We start from the raw sequence: 20,652 nt of genomic DNA on the forward strand, positions 1-20,652 counted from the left end.
TGCTCTTATTGATTCTCAATCCAATGCTACTTTTATCACCGAGAAGTTGAAACAAGCCTTAGAGGTCGACGGCGTAGCAAGTCACCTTCGTCTGTCAACAATGCATCAAGAAGATGAAGTAATTGAATGCAAGAAAGTTCAAGGTCTTAGTGTTACAGACTTTAAACGCCAGGTTCACATCCCCTTGCCAAAGGTCTACACAAGAGACAGCATTCCTTACAAACCCCATCAAATTCCAAAGCCAGAAGTTGCCATACAGTGGGATCACCTAAAGTGTATTGCTGAAGAACTTATGCCATATAGAGAAGATGTACAGGTTGGAATATTGATTGGAACGAACTTCCCAAAGGCAATCAAACCGCGAGAAGTTATTCCTGGAGGAGATCACGACCCGTACGGCATAAAAACAGATCTTGGTTGGGGTATTGTTGGAAGAGTGTGCAAGTCAAATCCAGATGAAGACTTAGAACAACTTTCAGAAAGTTGGGCCAACAAGATTGTAATCAATGAAGATGCCACGTTTGCGATGGAGTCCCGAGCAAAGGAAATTGTAAATCCAGCTCAGATCAATGAGATGTTCGAAAGAGACTTCCACGAAAGAACAGAACTCAAAGGTTCATCAACCTTGTCAGTTGAAGATCTCACATTCCTGGAAATCTTAAATAAAGGGATCCACCAAAGGGAGGATGAGCATTACGAGATGCCGTTGCCATTGCGCTCTCTAGATGTTAAGTTGCCGAACAATCGATCGCAAGCATTGAGAAGGCTGTCTCAGTTGAAGGGACGATTTCAAAAAGATCCGAAGTATCACAGAGACTATGTTAAATTCATGGAAGAGATGATTGAAATGTGCGCAGAAAAGGTTCCCTCTCAAGCCGAAACCGGTATCAACATTGGAGATGGCAAGATTAACTATGTCCCACACCACGGAGTCTACCATCCGAAGAAACCCAACCAAATAAGAGTGGTTTTTGATTGTAGTGCAAAATACAAAGGCACATCCCTAAACAAGAACCTGCTCCAAGGGCCCGATCTGAGATCTGACAAACAATTTAGTGGGTGTACTCTGCCGATTCCACCAGGAGGCTGTGGCTTTGACATGTGATGTACAAGGAATGTTTCACCAGTTCTTCGTAGACGAGACAGACCAAGATCCCCTCAGATTCTTTTGGTGGAAGCATGGAGATTTCAAGAATGAAGCGGAAGAGTATCGCGTGAAAGTACACCTGTTTGGTGCTACTTCTTCACCTGGATGTGCAAATTTTGCTTTCAAAAGGGCCGCAGACGATGGCGAGAAAGAGTTTGGTTCAGAAGCCGCAGACTTCATGCGAAAGGATTTTTACGTCGATGATGGACTGAAGTCTGTAAAATGTGTTGACACTGCCACCAACCTTATTCAGAATTGTCAAGCCATGTGTGCAAGGGCAGGCCTGAGGCTGCACAAGTTTAGCAGCAACAAGAAAGAAGTTATTCAAGCCGTTCCCCCCGAAGATCGTGCCAAGGGATTACAGGAACTAGATCTGACGAGAGACCCTTTGCCAATAGAGCGAACTCTCGGCGTTATGTGGTGCGCAGAGACTGACAGTTTACAATTCTGTATAGTCATTCAAGACCGCCCACTTACAAGAAGAGGCATCTTATCCACAGTTTGTTCGGTCTACGACCCCCTTGGGCTTGTAGCACCCCTAATCCTTACTGGCAAGCAGATATTACAAGACCTTTGTCGTGAAAATGCTGACTGGGATGACCCGATCAGTGATGAGCTAAGGTCAAGATGGGAACGATGGCGGAATGAGTTGCGACTCCTTGAAGGTCTCAAGATACCAAGATGCTACAAACCTGAAGATTTTGGAGACATTAAGGCGGTCGAACTGCATCACTTCTCTGATGCAAGTCAAGCAGGCTATGGTCAGTGCAGCTACCTGCGCTTGTTGAATGAAAGCAATCGAGCCTATTGTTCCTTAGTTATGGGAAAAGCCCGCGTTGCTCCTCTGAAACCAGTGACCATCCCACGCCTAGAGTTGACGGCAGCCATCGTGTCAGTCAGAGTGAGTCAATGGCTTGTACCAGAGCTCGATTACGAAAACGTTACTGAGTTCTTTTGGACAGACAGCAAGGTAGTGATGGGCTACATAAGCAATGTGACCAGACGCTTTCACATTTTTGTAGCCAACTGCGTACAACAGATCCATGAGCATAACAAACCTCAACAATGGCAGTACATCAACACACACTCAAACCCTGCAGATGCTGCATCCCGAGGTCTTACGACCAAACAGCTCTTGAGTGATGATTCACAATGGCTTAGAGGCCCCAGCTTCCTGTGGAACTGTGGTCCTTATCGAGTCCAAGAAGAGAACACTCCAGAACCCTTAGATCCAAGCGATCCAGAAGTCAAAGCGTCTACCCTCGTAACACAGAGCGACGAGAGCTATCCTAATTACTTTGAAACTGCCAGGTTGGATCGATTTTCTGACTGGTCTAGAGTGAGAAAAGCAGTAGCAGTGTGCTTGCGGTTTAAACGTCTTTTAGAGAGAAAAGATTCCAGAAAACTGCAGTGGCTCAAACCAGTACATCAGTGAAGAATAATGACACAAGCTACCAACCTGTAGACATAGAAGAGATTGGTCAAGCTGAGATGGAAATAATTCGCTGCCTTCAGCTTGAACATTTCAAAGATGAAATCAAAGCGCTGTCCCTGCTGCAAGTGCATGGCGAATTCTCTGATAGACAGAAAGCCAAGCAAAGAAATTTCAACCTGAAGAAATGTAGCAGTCTTTATCGCCTGGATCCGTACTTAGACATGAACGGAATCCTGCGTGTTGGTGGCCGACTGAGGAGGGCCAATATGCCCGAAGCTTTTAAGCATCCAATCATTTTACCAAGGCGATCGCATGTTACAACCCTCATCCTACAGTATTGTCATGAAGCAATCAAGCATCAGGGTAGTGGAATGACCCACAACGAAGTATGACAACGTGGGTACTGGATCATTGGTGGCACGTCCGCTGTATCGAGTTTTATTTCAAAGTGTATCAAGTGCCAAAAGCTGCGTGGACCACTCATGCAGCAAAAGTTAGCAGACCTCCCAGAAGATCGTGTAGATCCAGCCCCTCCATTTGCATACTGCGCAGTTGATTACTTTGGTCCATTTCTAATAAAGGATGGCCGCAAGGAGGTTAAAAGATACGGTGTAGTCTTCACGTGCATGGCGTCCCGTGCCATTCATCTCGAGTCTGCAAATACGCTAGACACCGACTCCTTTATTAATGCTGTGAGACGTTTTCAAGCCGAGCGTGGTCCAATCCGCCAGCTGAGGTCAGACCGTGGATCGAATTTCGTTGGCGCCCAGAGAGAATTGCAAGAAGCTCTGAACAAATGGATGAAAACAAGGTACGCAGCACTTTGATCGAAGAGAATTGCGAATGGTTTTCATTCAAAATGAATCCACCCTCCGCAAGCCATATGGGAGGGTCTTGGGAACGGCAAATAAGGACAGTCAGAAGTGTTCTCGCAGCACTGTTGGCGGAAAGTGGTCGTCAGTTGGACGATGAAAGCTTCTGTATGTTACTGAAAGAGATCCAGGCAGTAGTGAATTCCAGACCACTAGCCTTGAATGACATGTCTTCAGTTGATTCGCCAGAGCCGCTGACTCCAAATCACTTACTGACCATGAAAAGCAAGGTTCTAATGTCACCTCCAGGCATCTTTCAAAGAGAAGATATCTACCTTCGCAGAAGATGGAGAAGAGTTCAGCACCTGACGAATGCATTTTGGGAAAGATGGAGAAAGGACTTCCTTAGTACACTTCAACTTCGCAAGAAGTGGATCACACCCAAACGCAACATGGCAGTGAATGATGTCGTCTTGATGAAGGACGAAAATGCCCCAAGAAATGTTTGGCGTTTAGCAAGAGTTAAAGAAGTATTCCCAAGCAAGGATGGCCTAGTGAGAAAGGTTAAACTCGCCATGGCTGCTCGCAGTCTTGACAAGAATGGAAAGAGAATCGAGGCAGTACAGTTTCTTGATCGACCTGTCCATAAGCTTGTTCCTATCCAGGAAGGAGACCGGGAATTCCCCGACGAGGAGCCAGAGGAGCCACAAGTTAAGACAAGTACTAACTGAAGGAGCGGTATAGACGGAAGGGGCAGTACTAATCATAGGAACATTACTTACTGGAAAAGCAGTTTATCAATGTAGACCTGGAACTGTTATCTAGAAACTGCGAACTTATAGTTGATTTTGTTTCGCCGAATTATTATTTGAGTTTTGAGAATCGTTAGAACATTTGACTTTGTAAGGACAGTGGATTCCCACTGTGGGGAGCCATGTGACTGTAGCCAGCCCAGTCTGCGCGCAGTCAAGATTCGCGCCATTTTCGGTCACGTGACCAGTTTGTTTAACTAGCGTGGTCTTACAGTTTGACTCAAGTTTATCGAAGGATTTATCGCTCGTTTAGCGTGTTTTCCGTCCCTTTCGCGGTCCCAAAGGCTGGACAAGGTTAGCTACGTTCTTTTACTTGTATCTTAGGTTTAGTTAGTTTCGTAATATTTTGTATTTCGGACTTTATTTCGTTGTATGTTACTTTTGTATGTCGCTCGCTCGTGTATTTGCTTCGGTTGTTTAGTGTCGTTATTATTTTACTTTATTTTAGTTTTACGGCTCCTGTTAGTTGCCAGTAAAGACTTCCAGACAGATCAGCTATAACTACTTTGGTTCGTTTAACCTATGTCGGTAGTTACATCATCGATCTCAAGAGACAAAGCGCTCGATCAAATTAATGCAAGAAGCATAACCCTTACAACAAAGTGTCTCTCTAAAACCAACTTTAATTTTTCTTGAAGTAAAGCCTCAACAGTCTCTGGAGAAGCCGCACAAAGATTTACTTAATTGTTATCCGTGATGTGATACAAACAAACAGGCCCGGCATCACAATTATTAAATGCAAGTAACCATCATTTTCACAGATAAATTACTGACCCTGTTCTTCCAAAACAAACATGTTGAGAGAAAGCATATCTTGCAAATAGAAATGAGCCAAAACAAACCGCACAAGCAAAACCTGTAGCAAATATAATTCATTACTCAGTACTCTACAAACAGGAAACCATGCGGCACAGACCTTTGGCCTCGCGCGAGAAACAGGAGAGCATCTCTAGCTAATTGACAGAATGTCATTTTTACATCTCAACACCTCATTATCTGAAACGTGGGCGGAAGAGGGTCGTTAAAGAAATTCTTACAGGCTCTCCTTCCTTCGCCTTCGTCCCGCCTCATTTTTTCCTCGCTCACCCGCGCGCATTAATCCCTCTCCCATAACTACCGAGAGCCTGGAACAGGCTAGCACCATCCTTAAATGAGGTGCAAACTGAAAATTGTGCAGTTCTTTCAATTCTTAATGTGTGAGTTTTTTTATTAATGCATTTACACAAAAACCATACAGTACATAAATGACACGCTACTTACAATAGAAATTTTAACACAAAGAGAAAAAAAAAGTAAATAGACGATTACAATACTGAGTACATTATGGGTAATTACAGTGGAACCCCGATATAACGATCCTCGATATAACGATATTCCCGATATAACGATGAATATTCTATGTCCCGGCAAAAGTTACAGTAAAATGTATGGGACAGAACCCCGATATAATGATCTTCGATATAACGATATTCCTGATTTAACAATGATATCAGTACTCAGTCACAATTTAAGCAAAACATTTAATTTAACATAACAACCTTACAGTAATCGATCGAGTAATCTCTAAATAAATGTTTCTGTCAACAGCTTTGTACGGCTATATACGAAAATCATACTGTGTTCTCAGGATCTTTATCAACTTTATCCTCTTTATCCTACTTGTCTTTAAATAGTTCTCTTAGTTTCAGTATCTTTGACTAGGTTTACCTCGATATAACGATATTTTCGGTTATTTTACGGCCGTATCGTTATATCGGGAGTTTCGATATTAACGATTCCTCGATATAACGATAAAATTTTACTGCTCCCTTGGCATATCGTTATATCGGGGTTCCACTGTACTACTAGAGTTTTTATTTTACAACTAATGGGTGAGTTACCGAAATGAATTAAAAGGGTATGTAGAGATTTGTTAGATTTTAAAGAAACTTGGCCAAAAAATCATCAACTTTTAATGCACCAAAGTTTGTGAGGCTTTTACAAAAATTGAAATATTTTTCTTGTGATGTGCTGGCACATAACAACTTGTAACTGAAAAAATTTCCTTTTTCCGACTTCGTAATGGTTTTCTTAGGAAGCAATAAGAATAACAAAAGCCTCACACATTTTGTTAGCCCATTATCTCCTGAGTGAATATTAGTCCATTCTGTTTGGATGTCCATGGTAACATGAAGGCTGGTAATTCAGTCATTGAGCAAACACCCTCAAATTTCAGTGTGTTAAAATGATCAAGCATACCTAAAAATATTATTGTTTTGGATTCTACATAGTGATGTATAGTTTTCTATAGTTTCTTTCAAAGATAATTTTTCTGGAAGGCACTCCATTATGTTGACAGTGTTCATTTATGATTACAGGATGTTAAACAATGCAGTCCTACTTCCTTTATATACAACATGCTTATTATCACGCAACGACAAGAGGAGAATAGATAAATCAGCAAGCCAGTGTCTTAGGTAAAAGTTATTTTTTAAATATGAAGCCTTTGCTAAGCCTAAACAAGGTATAATTAAAAAGCAGAGGACTAGGTAATAAAGATATACAGTCGAACCCCTATTAAACAACCAGCCACAGCCAACCCCTGTTAAGCAGCCAGTTATTAGTCCTCAAAGTAAATAAAACCTTTATTTAACAGCCACCCTATTTAGTTGCCATGGCAGCTTTATAGCCGTCGCTTTATAGCCATCCCCATAAGTGGCCAGCTCAGCAAGAATTTAATACACATGTGTAGTTTGGCCTTGTTTTCAACAACCTGATGATTGATAAGATTTCGAAATAGGAATTGACTACTGATAAGGACATTTAAACACACAAGACAAAAGTTTGTGGGTTCATACTAGACCACTAAGTCTGTCCGGATTAGCAATCTCTAAAGTCGACTTAGTGAAAATGACGCGTACATGTATGAACTGCTAAGTTCCAAATGCGTAATTTCTGTCTTAGTGTCGGCAAACTCAAATGATCTAAGCCTTTCTTAAGTCTGTTGCAAACACAACTTACGGCTTGCTTAAAAGTGCAGTTTTATCAGATATTATATTCCTGCACTTGAACAAAAAAAACAAAATCATGACACGACTACTTCTCAGTGTTATGAACAAGAATCAGTCGAACATGTATCGCTAAGTGGACGAAAAGTTTAAAGGCATCGCTCATAAAATAATGGGACGTCTTTTCTCCTTATGCGATGTTAGATGAGTGCCTTGTTCAGTATTTTATTTTGTTTCAACAATTAAATGTCATTTTCTGATGACACGATCTGCCCTACTGTTTTCCCAACAGATATGAAGCACGACTGCCACATGCGTCGAAAAATTACCTCGTCTTTGGCGAATCCTCAATAGCACTGCTTTCAGAAAAAGCTGGCTTTCACTCTCTTGGACAAAATCTTTCACTATTCTTTCACGAAGGAACTAAACATAAGATTTTGTAAACTTAAATTTGACTGATAAACCTTTGTTAATTTCATAAACAGACAGCTGCAAATTTTATAGCTATGTTACGGCCGCACGGTCTCATCTTGATCTCAGTCTCATCTCTAGAATAGTTCATGACTCCTTTTTGTCTCGTGTTACATCACGGTCACGTCGTGAACAACGTGACCCTGATGTAACACAAGAATATCCGATGGAGTTAGTCCCTCAGAATAGTGCTTTGTGTAAGACCTCACATAAGGTAACGAAGTGATAAAGTAGCAAGGAAACAAGGTAAGAAATAGACTTTTCGCGGTTGTATTCCAATTGAACTCTTTAGACGTTCATTGTAACGCTCTAGACGTTATATGTGGTTTTTGTTCGAGTGGAATTGCTACACATATATTGTAAATGCTCCGAATATAACAGATGTACTATTTTACTTTTTGGCCATATGGGGCAGGGGTTTGGCAATTTTTCTGGGCAGTATTTTTTTCCTCCTTCGGGTTATGCAAAAACAAAATCCTTTCCTGATGAAGTCAGTCACTACAGTATTATCTTACTGTGTGGTCAGCCTTTCTGTTGTTTTTTTTTGGTTCGTATTTATATACATTTTGCATCAGGATGCGGTTCTTTGTGTTGTTTGTCAAGTTTTAAAAGTGTTTATTTACACATTGGTGACGTATAGTGTAAATTTTTGGATTACAAGGGATGTACTGTTAATCTAGAGCTTCTCTTCTCTTTTGAGAAAATAATGGTTTGTGTATAATGTGATATATTACATGAAGTACTGTCTTTTGTAATGCCGCCAAATCTGATAATCAGATTTTATCGAACCGAATGTAAAAAGCAGATGTTGTGTTTGAAACTACTTGATTAGAACTTTCTAGAAGCGTGACTAGTCTAAGATTGCATTTCACAACAAAGATGAGAGCCTTTGTTGCGGGCCCAAGAGAGGTCCGCAACCCTAATCTTGATAGTGACCAGCGGATTGCGTTTTACGTGTGCGCGCCACGTTAATAATAGGCGAACAGAAACCGGAAGTTGAAAATTTTGTTCTTCCACTAAGAACGATCGGAACACGAAAAATCTCTTCTCCAAGAATGATAAGAATGCGAAAAATGAGTCAATCTCTCAACAGTTTGTCACATAAGATCTACGCTTCTGTCACATGGAAGATTGCAAACATTACAATTTGTAGACGTTGTTTTATAGGTGCTGCTTTTGAGAAACTTTGCTGTGATTATATCACAGATAAAACAACGGCAAAGCGAATGATTCCAGCAATGGTTATTCTCGAGGAATTTGTTATAACACTGACAACATAGCAAGTTTATCAACCGAGGAAAATCACATCTCAATTCACACCACGTGCTCGACTACACTTCACAATCAACTGTCAATCAAAAAACAACTCTGACTGGTTCGCGGCCGGTTCGCGGCAATTATTAAAGCGTGACGCGTTGCTCGGAATAAGTGTCTTTAATTTTGTCCAGAGATTTTTCATTAATCGCGCCACGTTAACAAAAGGCAAGCACAACATAGCGAGTTTTCTGACTGAGAAAAAACACATCTCAGTTCACAACGAGTGCTCGATTACACTTCACAAAACTGTGTAATCAACAACATAGATTGGTTCGCTGCAATAGGATATGATAAAAACATGCATTCCTTGCGTGACGCGTTACTCGGAATACCATTGTCTTTTGTCCATTTTATCATTTATTTATTGACACTGCCATCTAACATTACGCACTCTCGTACCAGTCAGTGCCTTTCAGTTCTAAGTGCGTCAAGGCCCGCACTTTCTAACCTGTGGTTACCACTAGTAAATAGCTGTTTTTAAAATTACGTGTTCGGATTGAAGTGAGGTTGTAAGCATTCTCGTTCCCAGACATTGATGGCCAATTGAAGATGCGGGAGAAAGAATGGCCCCTGGACTTTTTGGCTAAATCAAACATTATCAAAACAGCTCCAAATTGCGCATGCAGGTTTGTTTACGTGTGCATTTTCTCCTAAAATGAGGGCACAAAAGGAATTTTGATTATTGTTGAAGTTGAGATTAAAATTGACTAAGTACTACTAAGAGACTATCCCGAAGACCGAAATTTTTTATTTCTTTACTGAAAGTTTTAATGAACATTTAAAATTCAGCTTTAGTACACCTTCACGTTTAATTATAATACATTGTTTTCTTGCAAAATAAACGTACTACTTGCAAAAAACGGTGAAAATTTAATAAGCGCCCAGCCTCAAATAAGCGCCCACCCTCAAGATCCAAAAATTTAACAAGCACCCGGGGCGCTTAATCAAATAAATACGGTAGTCCACTATAGGGAGTACCCCTAGGGGACATTTGGGTATATTATAGCAACTAGTAATACGTGACTCGCAGGGCCTCGCGAAGCTCTGGGTTATTGTTGCCTAGTAACGGACAAAATACAGCAGACAGAATACAAACAGAAACTGAACAACAACGAACTGCACGATAACAGAGACTTCAACAAAATACCGCGGACAGAATACAAACAAAAACTGAACAACAACGAACTGCACGATTACAGAGACCTCGACAAAATACAGCAGACAGAATACAAACAGAAACTGAACAACAACAAACTGCATGATTACAGAGACTTCGACAAAATACAGCAGACAGAATACAAACAGAAACTGAACAACAACGAACTGCACGATTACAGAGACTTCAACAAAATACTGCGGACAGAATACAAACAGAAACTGAACGATTACAGAGACCTCGACAAAATACAGCAGACAGAATACAAACAGAAACTGAACAACAACGAACTGCACGATTACAGAGACTTCGACAAAATGCCGTGGATAGAATACAAACAGAAGCTGAAGACACAAGAATACAGAGATTACTGAGACAAAATTATACAGACAGACTTTTAGTAGAATCAACTGAACAGCTACAGGATAGATTACAATTAGGAAGGGAAAGTGATGCAGCGCGCTTACAATTAGAATCGGAGGAGGAGAGAAATATTTGATTACAGTCTGCTCGAGAAAATAGTGCCACGTGTAGACAACAACAACAATTACAGCAACAGCAACAGGAACTAAACAGAGATGATTATCTTTCCAATGGATGGAGAAATCCCGATCAGCCTTTACATCAGCAACAATGGGTTCAGAACGAAATGGCAAATTTTCATACAACAATGAACAGTTTTCAACACCAGCAGTTTATAGCCTGAATAGGCATTGAGGGAGTATTATGTGGAAATCAATGATGTCAGTTTTGCAAGGAAAGAATTTGCCCCTAAATATGTCTGAACGCTTAAGCAGACTTAGGCTGGCTTATCTTGACTTTGACTAAGGCGGACTTAGTGTGTAGTGTGAACCTAACTATTAACCATGGTTATTATTGTCTTGACATGATTCTGTTGTCACTAAGGTAAGTGATGATCTTTTGGTTTCTTGGCAACAAAGGTAATGTTTCTACCACAGCGTTATGCTAATTTTTGACGAACCTCTACTAAGCGGCCACTTACCATTTCCCCAAAGGTGGCCCCTTTATAAGGGTTTGACTTTAATTAGTAATTTGTAAAGCTTATTATAAAATGTTGAAATTGCACTAACCCTTATATGCAGTTTTTGTATAATCCTCCCAAGCAAAAGAGGAAACTTGGCAGTATCTAAGCTGTTAATCAGTTCAACTCCTTTCTTTAACCTGTACAAAAAGTAAATTAAATATACCATGATAAAGGTTCTACTATAAAGCAACATTTGCTGCTCTTTCATTTCCAGTAACTAAAAGTACAACATTTTGACGTTATAACACAACTGGTTATTACAAACTATTGTATATCACCACATTGATCCAAAAATGTGCAAATAAAGGTCATATTAAGAAAACAATGGACCTTGACCTCAGCAATTAATATTACAAGGTGGATTTTGACCAAATGATACCATTTTGTGACTGAGTGGTTAAAACGGCCATGCATACCAAAAAAGCAATGGTCACATGTACGAGGATTTTTCTTCATAAAATACTGTACTACTCAGCTCACAGCCCAAGGAACAACCAATGGGAAGAAAAGGTATCTGAGACAACACTAGTGGAAATTTTTAGAAGGAAATCCTTTGATTTTTGCCATACTAGACCATCATATATGATCATAGTTTTTTTCACAAGTTTCTTGAAAAAAGAGGTTACCATAGCAATCATTGTGGTATTCTTTTGTTTTTAAAGAAGGCCGACTTTTGCAAAATTTAGTAAGAAACTTTGTATCCATTTTTAGTGCAGAATGCACTATTGTGATGGTTGTGTGGGCTGTCATCCACTAAACCGATACGGCCCTAAAGCGCTAAGGTGTAAACTTTAATAGTCAATTAATTAATTAATTACTATCAATTCATTAATTATTCCTTGTGGATGGGGTGGGGGTGGGGAGCACCAGACCGTGTGCCCCAGGTAAAACGTGGAGCATATCCACATTACTTTCATATAAAGATTTCAAGGGTATATATTTGTTTCAGAAAACTCTTTGCTCTCCTTGTGGTACTGGTTGTGGTACTTTCTAGAGCAAAGTACTTGACGCCAAACACAAGTGCAGATTAGACTACTTTATACTCTCAGAAACATTGCGTTTATTGTGTGTATTCGCGGTAGGATGCCTGCAGACCCCATGGTGCCAAGTAAAAATTGCAAATTAATTAAATTAGATTTGAGACTTTCACAGCACTTTCGTAATTAAAAACTTAGACCAGGAGTTTCAGTGCGAAAGTTCTAATTACGGTAATCAGGAAACAAATATCCTAGCTTAACTGTGTTTTAAAATACCTTTCAAATGAGAAGTTTTTTGTTTTGTTTTGTTCTATACTTTTTAAGAAACGTCTTTCGAGCAGTTAAAACCACAACTTAATGAAATTAGATAGGTGAATTAAAGTGAAATAATTGGCTTTATTATTCGGAAAGCAAAAAAACTGCCATTAATATTAGTGTCGCCGTAAAACAAACAGTCTCATGTTACAGCATTTTCAAGGAAAACAAAAGTATCTTGTTATAAACGAACAAAAGTATTGTGTTATGGTTGCAAAGATAAGCATAAAGTCAGGACCTTTGTGCCTGTTCATGTTTTGTTTAGCCTAGCCTAATCGCTATATCGGGAGTTTCGATATAACCGTTCCTCGATATAACGATATAATTTTACTGCTCCCTTGGGATATCGTAATATCGGGGTTCCTCTGTTTTCTGGCTGTGATTGTAACAGCGATGGGTAAATAAACTGAGTTGAATCCATTTCGAAACATAAACAATCCCGTATTTACGGGATTCCACTGTACTGTTAAGATTTGGATTTACAATATAGAGGATAATACATGGTTGCGTGGAGATATGAAATTTATCTTCGAGTGTTCAAATAGATATCTCACAAGTGATGTGCACTCACTCATGAGATATCGATTTCTAAGCAACCATGTATTATTTTGTTTATTATATTAACTTACTAATAACGAGGTTTTTGACGATTTTCTGAAGATTTCCAAAGATTTTCAAAACGTTGTCCGAAGATTGTACAGATGTAAAAGATTACCAAAGATTACAAGAAGACCTGAATATGATTCGACTTAATATAGATAAACTTTGGCTCATTGAGCATAGTGACCCATCATTTTTATGTTATTTTTCGAAACAGTGCTTGGTTGGGAACATTCATGGAAAGTTTCAAAAATATCTATTGTCAACTTTTATTTCTGAGGAATCACCATAAAGAAATAACTTAAGACATGTGTAAATTTTGTATAAATTTTATATAACCACTAGCTGGTGAATTTTTCCCAGAAAGCTTTAGATTCAGGACCAAATGGTCGAATAACAAAACAAAATAATTTATTTGACAGATCTGTCAAACATCAAACGGATGCCATTGTTTTCTTTTGTTTCAAATGTTTCAAAATATCCTTTGGTTGAGAATCTGGCACCGATCATGTTGAGAAAGCTACATTTGTGACTTCAGGATCACTTTTCTTGAAAAATTGTGGAAGAATAAAGCTCTAATTAATTCGGTATAGGCACAAAGAAATATCTAGCAGATTGGATGCCAGTGTTTTTAAGGTGAGAATTTGATGGTTTGCCATCAGTTCAAGCTTGAATTGGACAAGGTTGCAGCCACCCGCTGTCAAGCTGCCTGCATTGTCTCTCCTCTTACACATAAAGCCAATGGTAAAAAACGATTCAGTAAAATAAATGCTTTTAAAGCACAGAAAGGCAGATAAACACCACAAACAAGTCAACTAACATTTCATATAACTTAACAGAGTAATTCAGGTCGAGATGAGCCTAAATATGTATTGTCCTGTGCTTTATTCATAACCATCACAGGTTTCTTCTCTACAATTGAAGGGGTGAGCGCAAGAAACGCACTTTGAGTTTTGGCCAAATTGAAAATTGTCACAAACAACTCCAAATTTCGCACACAAGTTCGTTTACGTGTGCTCAACAGTGCCCTGTATTTAATTTTGCTGGTCTTTCCTTCGTTTTCGAAAAATAACACATGCAAAAAGACAAGGTTTTTGCTGGCGCGGCGTCTTTTGACTTTTCTTTTACAAACGATAAACAAAGGAAACCTTTTGTTTCTCAAGACGATGAAGTCAGCTAAATTTTTAGGGTTACAGTCCTAGCCCTAACGCAAAAGGTAACCCCAAGGCCGTAGGGTCGGGGTTAGAGTTTCAGATTAGGGTTACAGACTTAGCCCTAATGCAAAAGCCTAGCCCTAACGCAAAAAAAAAAAAAAATAACCCTAACCCCAAGGGATTAGGGTTAAGCCGTTTCAAGTTAAGTTTAGGATCAGAGTCACGCCTCAACCTTTAGATCGCGCTTTTAATGCAGTAAGCTTTCATGCCAGTTTGCTTGCAGCTAGCTTTCACTGCAGTCTGCTTGGGGTTAGCTAATTTTTGTTGTTTCGGGCAAGACTATTTTAATCTGTTACCGTTAGCTGTAATAGTCATTTTACAGTTGCCTGCAGTGACCTGGCTGAATGGAGGGAGGCTGGAGTACGATTGATACAAACCTCTCTGCTTATATGTAAATGCAACTAGTTGCATCAATGAAACACAACAAAAGCAGTGAGGCGATCAAAAAAGGTCACCTCCAGCCCTTCCATTCAAAGGCCGGTCATGAGCAGACAACTGTAAAATGGTCTATTTGAGGTGAAAGTGAAATAAAGATTGATTGTTGTGATAAACTGAATACGTTTGCTGGTGTTGCCACTTTATACTAGTTTTGCTTTCAGTTAAGTGCCGCCGGCTTGCTCTCACTTCTATCTCCACTCCTTACATCATCACACATCTACAAAATCCCGCAAAAACAAGATAAACTTCTGAGGTTTTCGTTCGCACAAATCAATAGATTGATTGATGAATATTTAATGAGACACAGAAAAACTTTTGCGAAGGGAAGGTGCCCTGCGGAACATATAAAGAATTTTTTGAAGTCTAAAACCAGGTCACTTCTCGGCAACTTTGTCGCGGCAGCACCCAAGTGGATCCTGCAAAACTCGCGTTGACGAAGTTCCCGGCAAGAAACCTCTTGTTTTAGGCTCTCTGTGCAGCCAGGCTCAAAACTACCTCTGTTTGTGCAACGTTTTTTCTGAAGCGCTAAACAGCGCTGTTGTACAAAACAAAGGCAAAAACATCACTCAGTTCTTCGAGCGATGCTGTAAACTTACGGGTATTCAGACTTAATGATGTCCTTCAACCACCTGGCAGCCGCACTTACGCTAAAACTAACCAAAGGCTTTTGATTTTCAGGAACAAACGGCCATTTTTTTTTCTCTTTCCTCTCAGGTGACATCGCGTCACAATGACAGTGTTATCCAGTCCTTTTCTTAAAGCGAATCCTCAAAATGGTGGCTAGGAACTAAAAGCATGGCTCTGACACGTTTTTCAACCTCCCCGGACAGTTAAATAACGCTAGAAGGAAAGATTTACACGCGATGTGTCGAAAAACTCATGCTGCTGGCTGACTGTGGAGAAGGTAAGCTTTGCAAAACGCCTTTGTTCTTTGCATACGTAATTTCTAAAAAACGAAGCTAGATTCAGCGAATTTGAATACAGATCAATGTTAAGCACACGTAAACGAACTTGCGTGCGAAATTTGGAGTTGTTTGTGACAATTTTCAATTTGGCCAAAACACAAAGTGCGTTTCTTGCGCTCAACCCTTCAATTGTGACATAGCGGCTTTAAAGTCAAGGAAACAGCCTGATTTCAATGCATGGTAGGGGTCTTATTTTAACATTAGTTATGATAATTACTGGTCTACTTCAGCTATTTTAAGTGTATATTGTAAATCCAGCTTCATAGCCACATCCATTCTTTATATGTGTCAGGCTGTCCGCTCAAACAAAACACCTCTCAGCTCTCGGCTCTCGGAAGACTCGAAACGGTCAAACGGTTTCCCACACTGGAAAGTTCGTATTTGATACGCCAAAGTTTTACGCCAAATCCCGATGAAATACGCCAGAAGTTGGCGTAAATTATCGAGCTCCACGCCGAAGATCTTCGGTGTAACATACATGTTTTCCAGACTGGTCAAATACGAACTTTCCAGTATGGAGACTTTTTATCATGACAACAGTAACAAACTACAAAAATTAGCATAAAGATCTGATTAAAGCAATCATATTGCGTGATTTTTTGACAACTGTTTCAACAAAGTTCCGAATCAGTTAATTGATGGGTTGAGAGGGGGATATTCCACCAACACGAGCATATTGCCCCTATGTCAAATAGAGCTGTTCTGTTGTTGTGAGTTGTGTGACAATAACCATGAAACGTGACACTGTTCTAGGCAATAAATATTCTAAGTATACTTTTATAAGTATACAATATATACACAAGATATATACAATATAAAACTTCAGTCTATTAGATCAGAGCATACCTGGATGTCGCTTGAAACATGAGCGCCATCTTGAATCCTTATAGAACCTAGTTTCCTCTCTGATTTGAGAGAACAATAGCAACCTGGGTACTAATTGCGTGGTACAAAACCCGACCCGATGCATACATCATGGCGGACGATAGGGAAGAAGAGAATACGAGAATAAACGTTGTGGTGAAAACCTCAAAGAACAAAGATACTATTGAAACTGAATCAACTGCAACGATACTAGAGGTAGTATTCTGTTTTAATGAGGAGAAATTAACGTGATTCTTATTGAAATAATTCGCTTGTTTTCAGTTCAAAGAACTCGTTTCGACCAGGTTCAATGCACCGGTTTCCCAGTTGTGTCTAATATTCGCCGGTCGAATTTTGAAAGATGGAGATACACTGGCGTCTTATTGTAAGTTTCATTCGGACTTTTATTAGACAAATGTAAATTATGGACTGGCTTTAGCTGCTTTGAATTGTTGTTTTAACTCAATATCGATGATTTGCAGCCATAAAAGATGGCCTCACTGTTCATCTTGTTATCAAGTCTGACAACAGGGTAAGTTGTGTTACTGTTTTCGTTTCTGTAGCGTTCTTGTTGTTTTCTTTGTAATAACGTTTTGACGAATGATTTAGTAGTCATAGAAGGAGTAAATTCTTAATGTCGAGCTTTGATTTTAATAATTATGCAAACCAATTCTAGCATAGTAAAGCTTGTTCAGGAATGAAGAAACTCAATCTTTCGATGATGTAATTTACGCTTGTATGTACCGGTGTTTTTCTTGTTAGTAGCTTATAAGTGTGTTTTTGTTAATAATAAATCATACATTTACTAGAAGGAATTATTTGATGGTATGCTATTTTTGTTTTGTGTGAAATGAATGATAGTTTAGGGAAAAAAGAAAGTTAAGTTAAAAGAAACACCTTGGTCCATCAAATAGACTGTAGGTGATTTTGGTGTTCATCTTTCAGTTATTCTTGATATTAAAACTCAATACAAGCTTAAAGCAGCTTAAACTGGATCTGTCAAGTACTTGACTTAGGAAAGCAGCCTCAGAAGGGCCCTGTGGGCTGAAATGTCACACACTTGTTCTTAGCTTTTGTCAATCATTTTTATTTGCCTCAAATGTAGTGATTCCACAAGTGATCAGTTTCTTTGTTATGTAATAATTTATCAATCAGCTTAGGGATCTTTAGTATATTGTACCTCGGATTAGTTAGCCGTTAGTCAAGTTCAGTTGGTTATTGTTTCCTTATTTCAGTTATTACGGGTTGGACCATATTAAACATCACCGCATTTGTAACATGGCGGTGTTTTTTTTTTTCAAATGGATTCAACTCAGTTTGAAATCATGAAATCATGTAAATGCCCTGAATCATGCAGTTGTGGACTTTCGTATCTGGTTTTCAAAAATGGCTGATACAAGGTAGCTGTGTTTTTTGAGTAAAATGGCAGTTAAACTATAAATACCCACAGGTCTCCTACCAACCTACCTAACTATCTTCCTTCAAGCACAACAACTCCAAAACAACTCCAGATTAATTTCTTTTCTTTTGCTAGGCTCAGCAACAGGCAGCACAACATGCCACTAATCAGGTAAGTATAGTCTAGTATTGCTGAATAGTACTGTGTACAATTAGATTATGAGCTCTAAATTTCTATTTAAACAATAGAGTGTTTCTGTTGAGGAACTATCAACTGATAGTTGCCACATGGAAATTTGATGTTCTTAAAATAAATATTAGCCCGAGAAGCAAAGCTTCGAGCTGGGCTAATATGCTAGTTTTAAGAACATCAAATTTCCAAGGGGCAACTATCAGACCGATAGTTCAGAGACAGAAACACTCTATTAGGGACCTTAAGATACTGGACGCGGCGGCCTTGAAGAACGCGGTCACGTCCGAGAGGGCATGGGTCAGGACCGCCACCTTTGCGTGGGAAAAAGGAACCTTAAGATTTGCGTTGTGCAAGCGGTGGCCGAAACACATAACTGCTAACAGATTCAGTCAGAGAATCAGGCCTTTTCGCTGTTATGACGTCGTTTAAAAAGACTTGAGAGCTTTTAGCAGGAACTTATTTGGCCGACATCGTTTCTGACGAAGAATTCGTGCTCCTATATGACTGCAGCTTTTCAAAGAACTTAGAATTACCATATGAAGAGTACGAAAGATTTGACCTCGAAGAAATGGCAGATTCAGAGTGTAGAGCAGTCAGGAGTTGTGTGGAGTGGCTCTTTGGTGATATAGTAAATTACTTTAAATTTATTGATTTTAAGAAAAACCTGAAGATTGGGCTAAGTAACATTGGAATACTTTACATAGTATGTGCTGTGTTACAAAATGCTCTTACGTATTTATATGGCAATCTCACCTCAGAGTTTTTTTATTTACAACCACCCACACTACAGGCCTATTTCGCATAAGAATGTACTACGTTTTGATGGCAATGTTTACAAAGCAGTTTTGTGAGTTAATTATATAAATCCCACCTCAATGAAAGAACAATCACTGGCATTTATTGCTGTTACAATACATGTAAACAACAAAGAACACAAAAGGGATTTCCATCCCAAAATGCTATCAATCTTTTTAAGGTCATTGCCCCGAAATAAAACTGAACATAGTTTTTTAACCAATCTTCCCCTTTGTTTTTTTTCTTCAAGGGAAATTTAATTTTTAAAAAAAAAAGGGGGGGTCCCTTTTTTTGAAGAGCGCTTTTTTTTTTTTTTTTTTTTTTTTCTTTGTATTTTTTTTTTTTTTTTTTTTTTAATTTTTTTTTTTTTTTTTTTATAAAAAAATATTTACACCAACAAAAAAAAAAAAAAAAAAAATTATGTCCCGGGGTTTAGGAAAAAATATTTTTCTCTCGGCAAAAACAAAAAAAAAAATTTTTTTTTTCTCCCCCCCCGCGCGCCCATCCGACAAAGCAAAAAAAAAAAATTAAATTTAACTAGTTGTCATAACTTCAAGACGTGACATGGATCACATATATATGTGTGTGTGTAGAAATAAATATAAACAAGCAATCTGAAGTAAACACTAAAGTATACAGCGTGTAAATTGAGGTTGTCGGCTATTTGTTGCCACACTTTTCCTCTTTAAACTGTCCTCGCCTTGTGTTGATATGGTTCCAATAACAATACCTCCCGAGCAAGAGCAATGTCGTGGTTGTTTGTCCATTCCATTGACATACTAAAGGAAGAGAAAGTAGAATTTCAATCAAACCTTTGGCGCCATTTTTGTCAAAACAATCGTAAAACACGAGTCGAAGAGAGATGATGCAAAATAATACAAATACTGTAAAATCATTTTGTAGAGGGGTCCAAACCTGGCACTGGTTAGTTTCACACGATAAAAATCAAGGTTAAAATAATAGATAAAGCGATACTCTCGCGAGGAAATTCACCCAGATTTACCTGCTTTCGGATGTCTTCCTGAAGACTTGACGCTCGCACGAAAACCTTCTGTATGCTCACTAAAACTGAATTCTGAAAACAAAATTTAACCAAACAGTTTAGAAATCTACTTCCTTATAATACTGTTTGCAATTTTTGTGCAAAACATGTTTTTTAAAGGCAAAAAGTCGGAAAAATAACTCACCTTTCTGAGAGGCCGCCAAAATAACCTTCGTTGCCGCCGCAACTGAGGTGGAGGCCGTCAAGTGGCGTGACATTTATGCAAATTTAATTTAAGAACTTGCGAATTTACTTCCGGTTGCCGTCGTCCTAGGCCGCGTCCAGGGTATCTATTGTCTTTATTATTCACCACTAAATTTTCTTCCGCGCACACATACAAAAACGAGCATCGTGAATTATTTTTACTTTTCAGGATAAAAACTCAATTGAAAACCGAAATTTAACAAATGAAACAAAACCAGACAAGAAACCCACTAAATGCAGTGAATTTGGTTGGGTTTTTTGTCTGCAGGCACGCTTGTTTACAAAAAAAAGGCACGGGCAGGCACTATCGATCCGGGCATTTTTCTTGGGAGGGCACTATGGGCTGATAGTGCCCTCCGGCGGACGGGCACTATCGCTTCACGTGTTCAGTTTAAACCAAACAGAATCAGAGAAAATTTAGTGGTGAACTATAAGGGCTGATAGTGCCCTCTGCGGATGAACACT

The 20,652-nt window shown here is 39.1% G+C and overlaps 2 protein-coding genes and 1 long non-coding RNA gene across 4 annotated transcripts in view; 1 reads left to right on the forward strand and 2 right to left on the reverse strand.

Moving 5' to 3' along the window:
• Nucleotides 1–16,601, reverse strand: part of LOC144658839 (COMM domain-containing protein 10-like) — a 28,097-nt gene extending 11,496 nt beyond the window's left edge. Inside the window, exons 1-2 of the mRNA XM_078519324.1 lie at nucleotides 16,538–16,601; nucleotides 11,229–11,319 (exon numbers count right to left, since the gene is read on the reverse strand). Of these exons, the coding sequence (XP_078375450.1) occupies nucleotides 11,229–11,319; nucleotides 16,538–16,566 (120 nt within the window). The 5' untranslated portion in view covers nucleotides 16,567–16,601. The remainder of the gene's footprint in view (nucleotides 1–11,228; nucleotides 11,320–16,537) is intronic.
• A 46-nt stretch (nucleotides 16,602–16,647) lies between these two features.
• Nucleotides 16,648–20,652, forward strand: part of LOC144658611 (ubiquilin-1-like) — a 37,441-nt gene continuing 33,436 nt past the window's right edge. Inside the window, exons 1-4 of the mRNA XM_078519075.1 lie at nucleotides 16,648–16,771; nucleotides 16,838–16,940; nucleotides 17,038–17,087; nucleotides 18,090–18,125. Of these exons, the coding sequence (XP_078375201.1) occupies nucleotides 16,667–16,771; nucleotides 16,838–16,940; nucleotides 17,038–17,087; nucleotides 18,090–18,125 (294 nt within the window). The 5' untranslated portion in view covers nucleotides 16,648–16,666. The remainder of the gene's footprint in view (nucleotides 16,772–16,837; nucleotides 16,941–17,037; nucleotides 17,088–18,089; nucleotides 18,126–20,652) is intronic.
• LOC144658908 (uncharacterized) lies at nucleotides 19,479–20,430 on the reverse strand. 2 transcript variants are annotated; one of them, XR_013571798.1, is made up of 3 exons: nucleotides 20,129–20,430; nucleotides 19,945–20,016; nucleotides 19,479–19,720 (listed from the first exon to the last, which is right to left on the reverse strand). It is a non-coding gene; the product is annotated as an uncharacterized LOC144658908 (long non-coding RNA). The 2 variants fall into 2 exon arrangements; XR_013571803.1 differs by having other exon boundaries at nucleotides 19,935–20,016; nucleotides 20,129–20,421.

This window comes from Oculina patagonica, chromosome 1 (assembly GCF_052425735.1).
Source record: "Oculina patagonica isolate OP01 chromosome 1, crgOcupat, whole genome shotgun sequence".
NCBI classification, from domain to species: Eukaryota; Metazoa; Cnidaria; class Anthozoa; order Scleractinia; family Oculinidae; genus Oculina; species Oculina patagonica.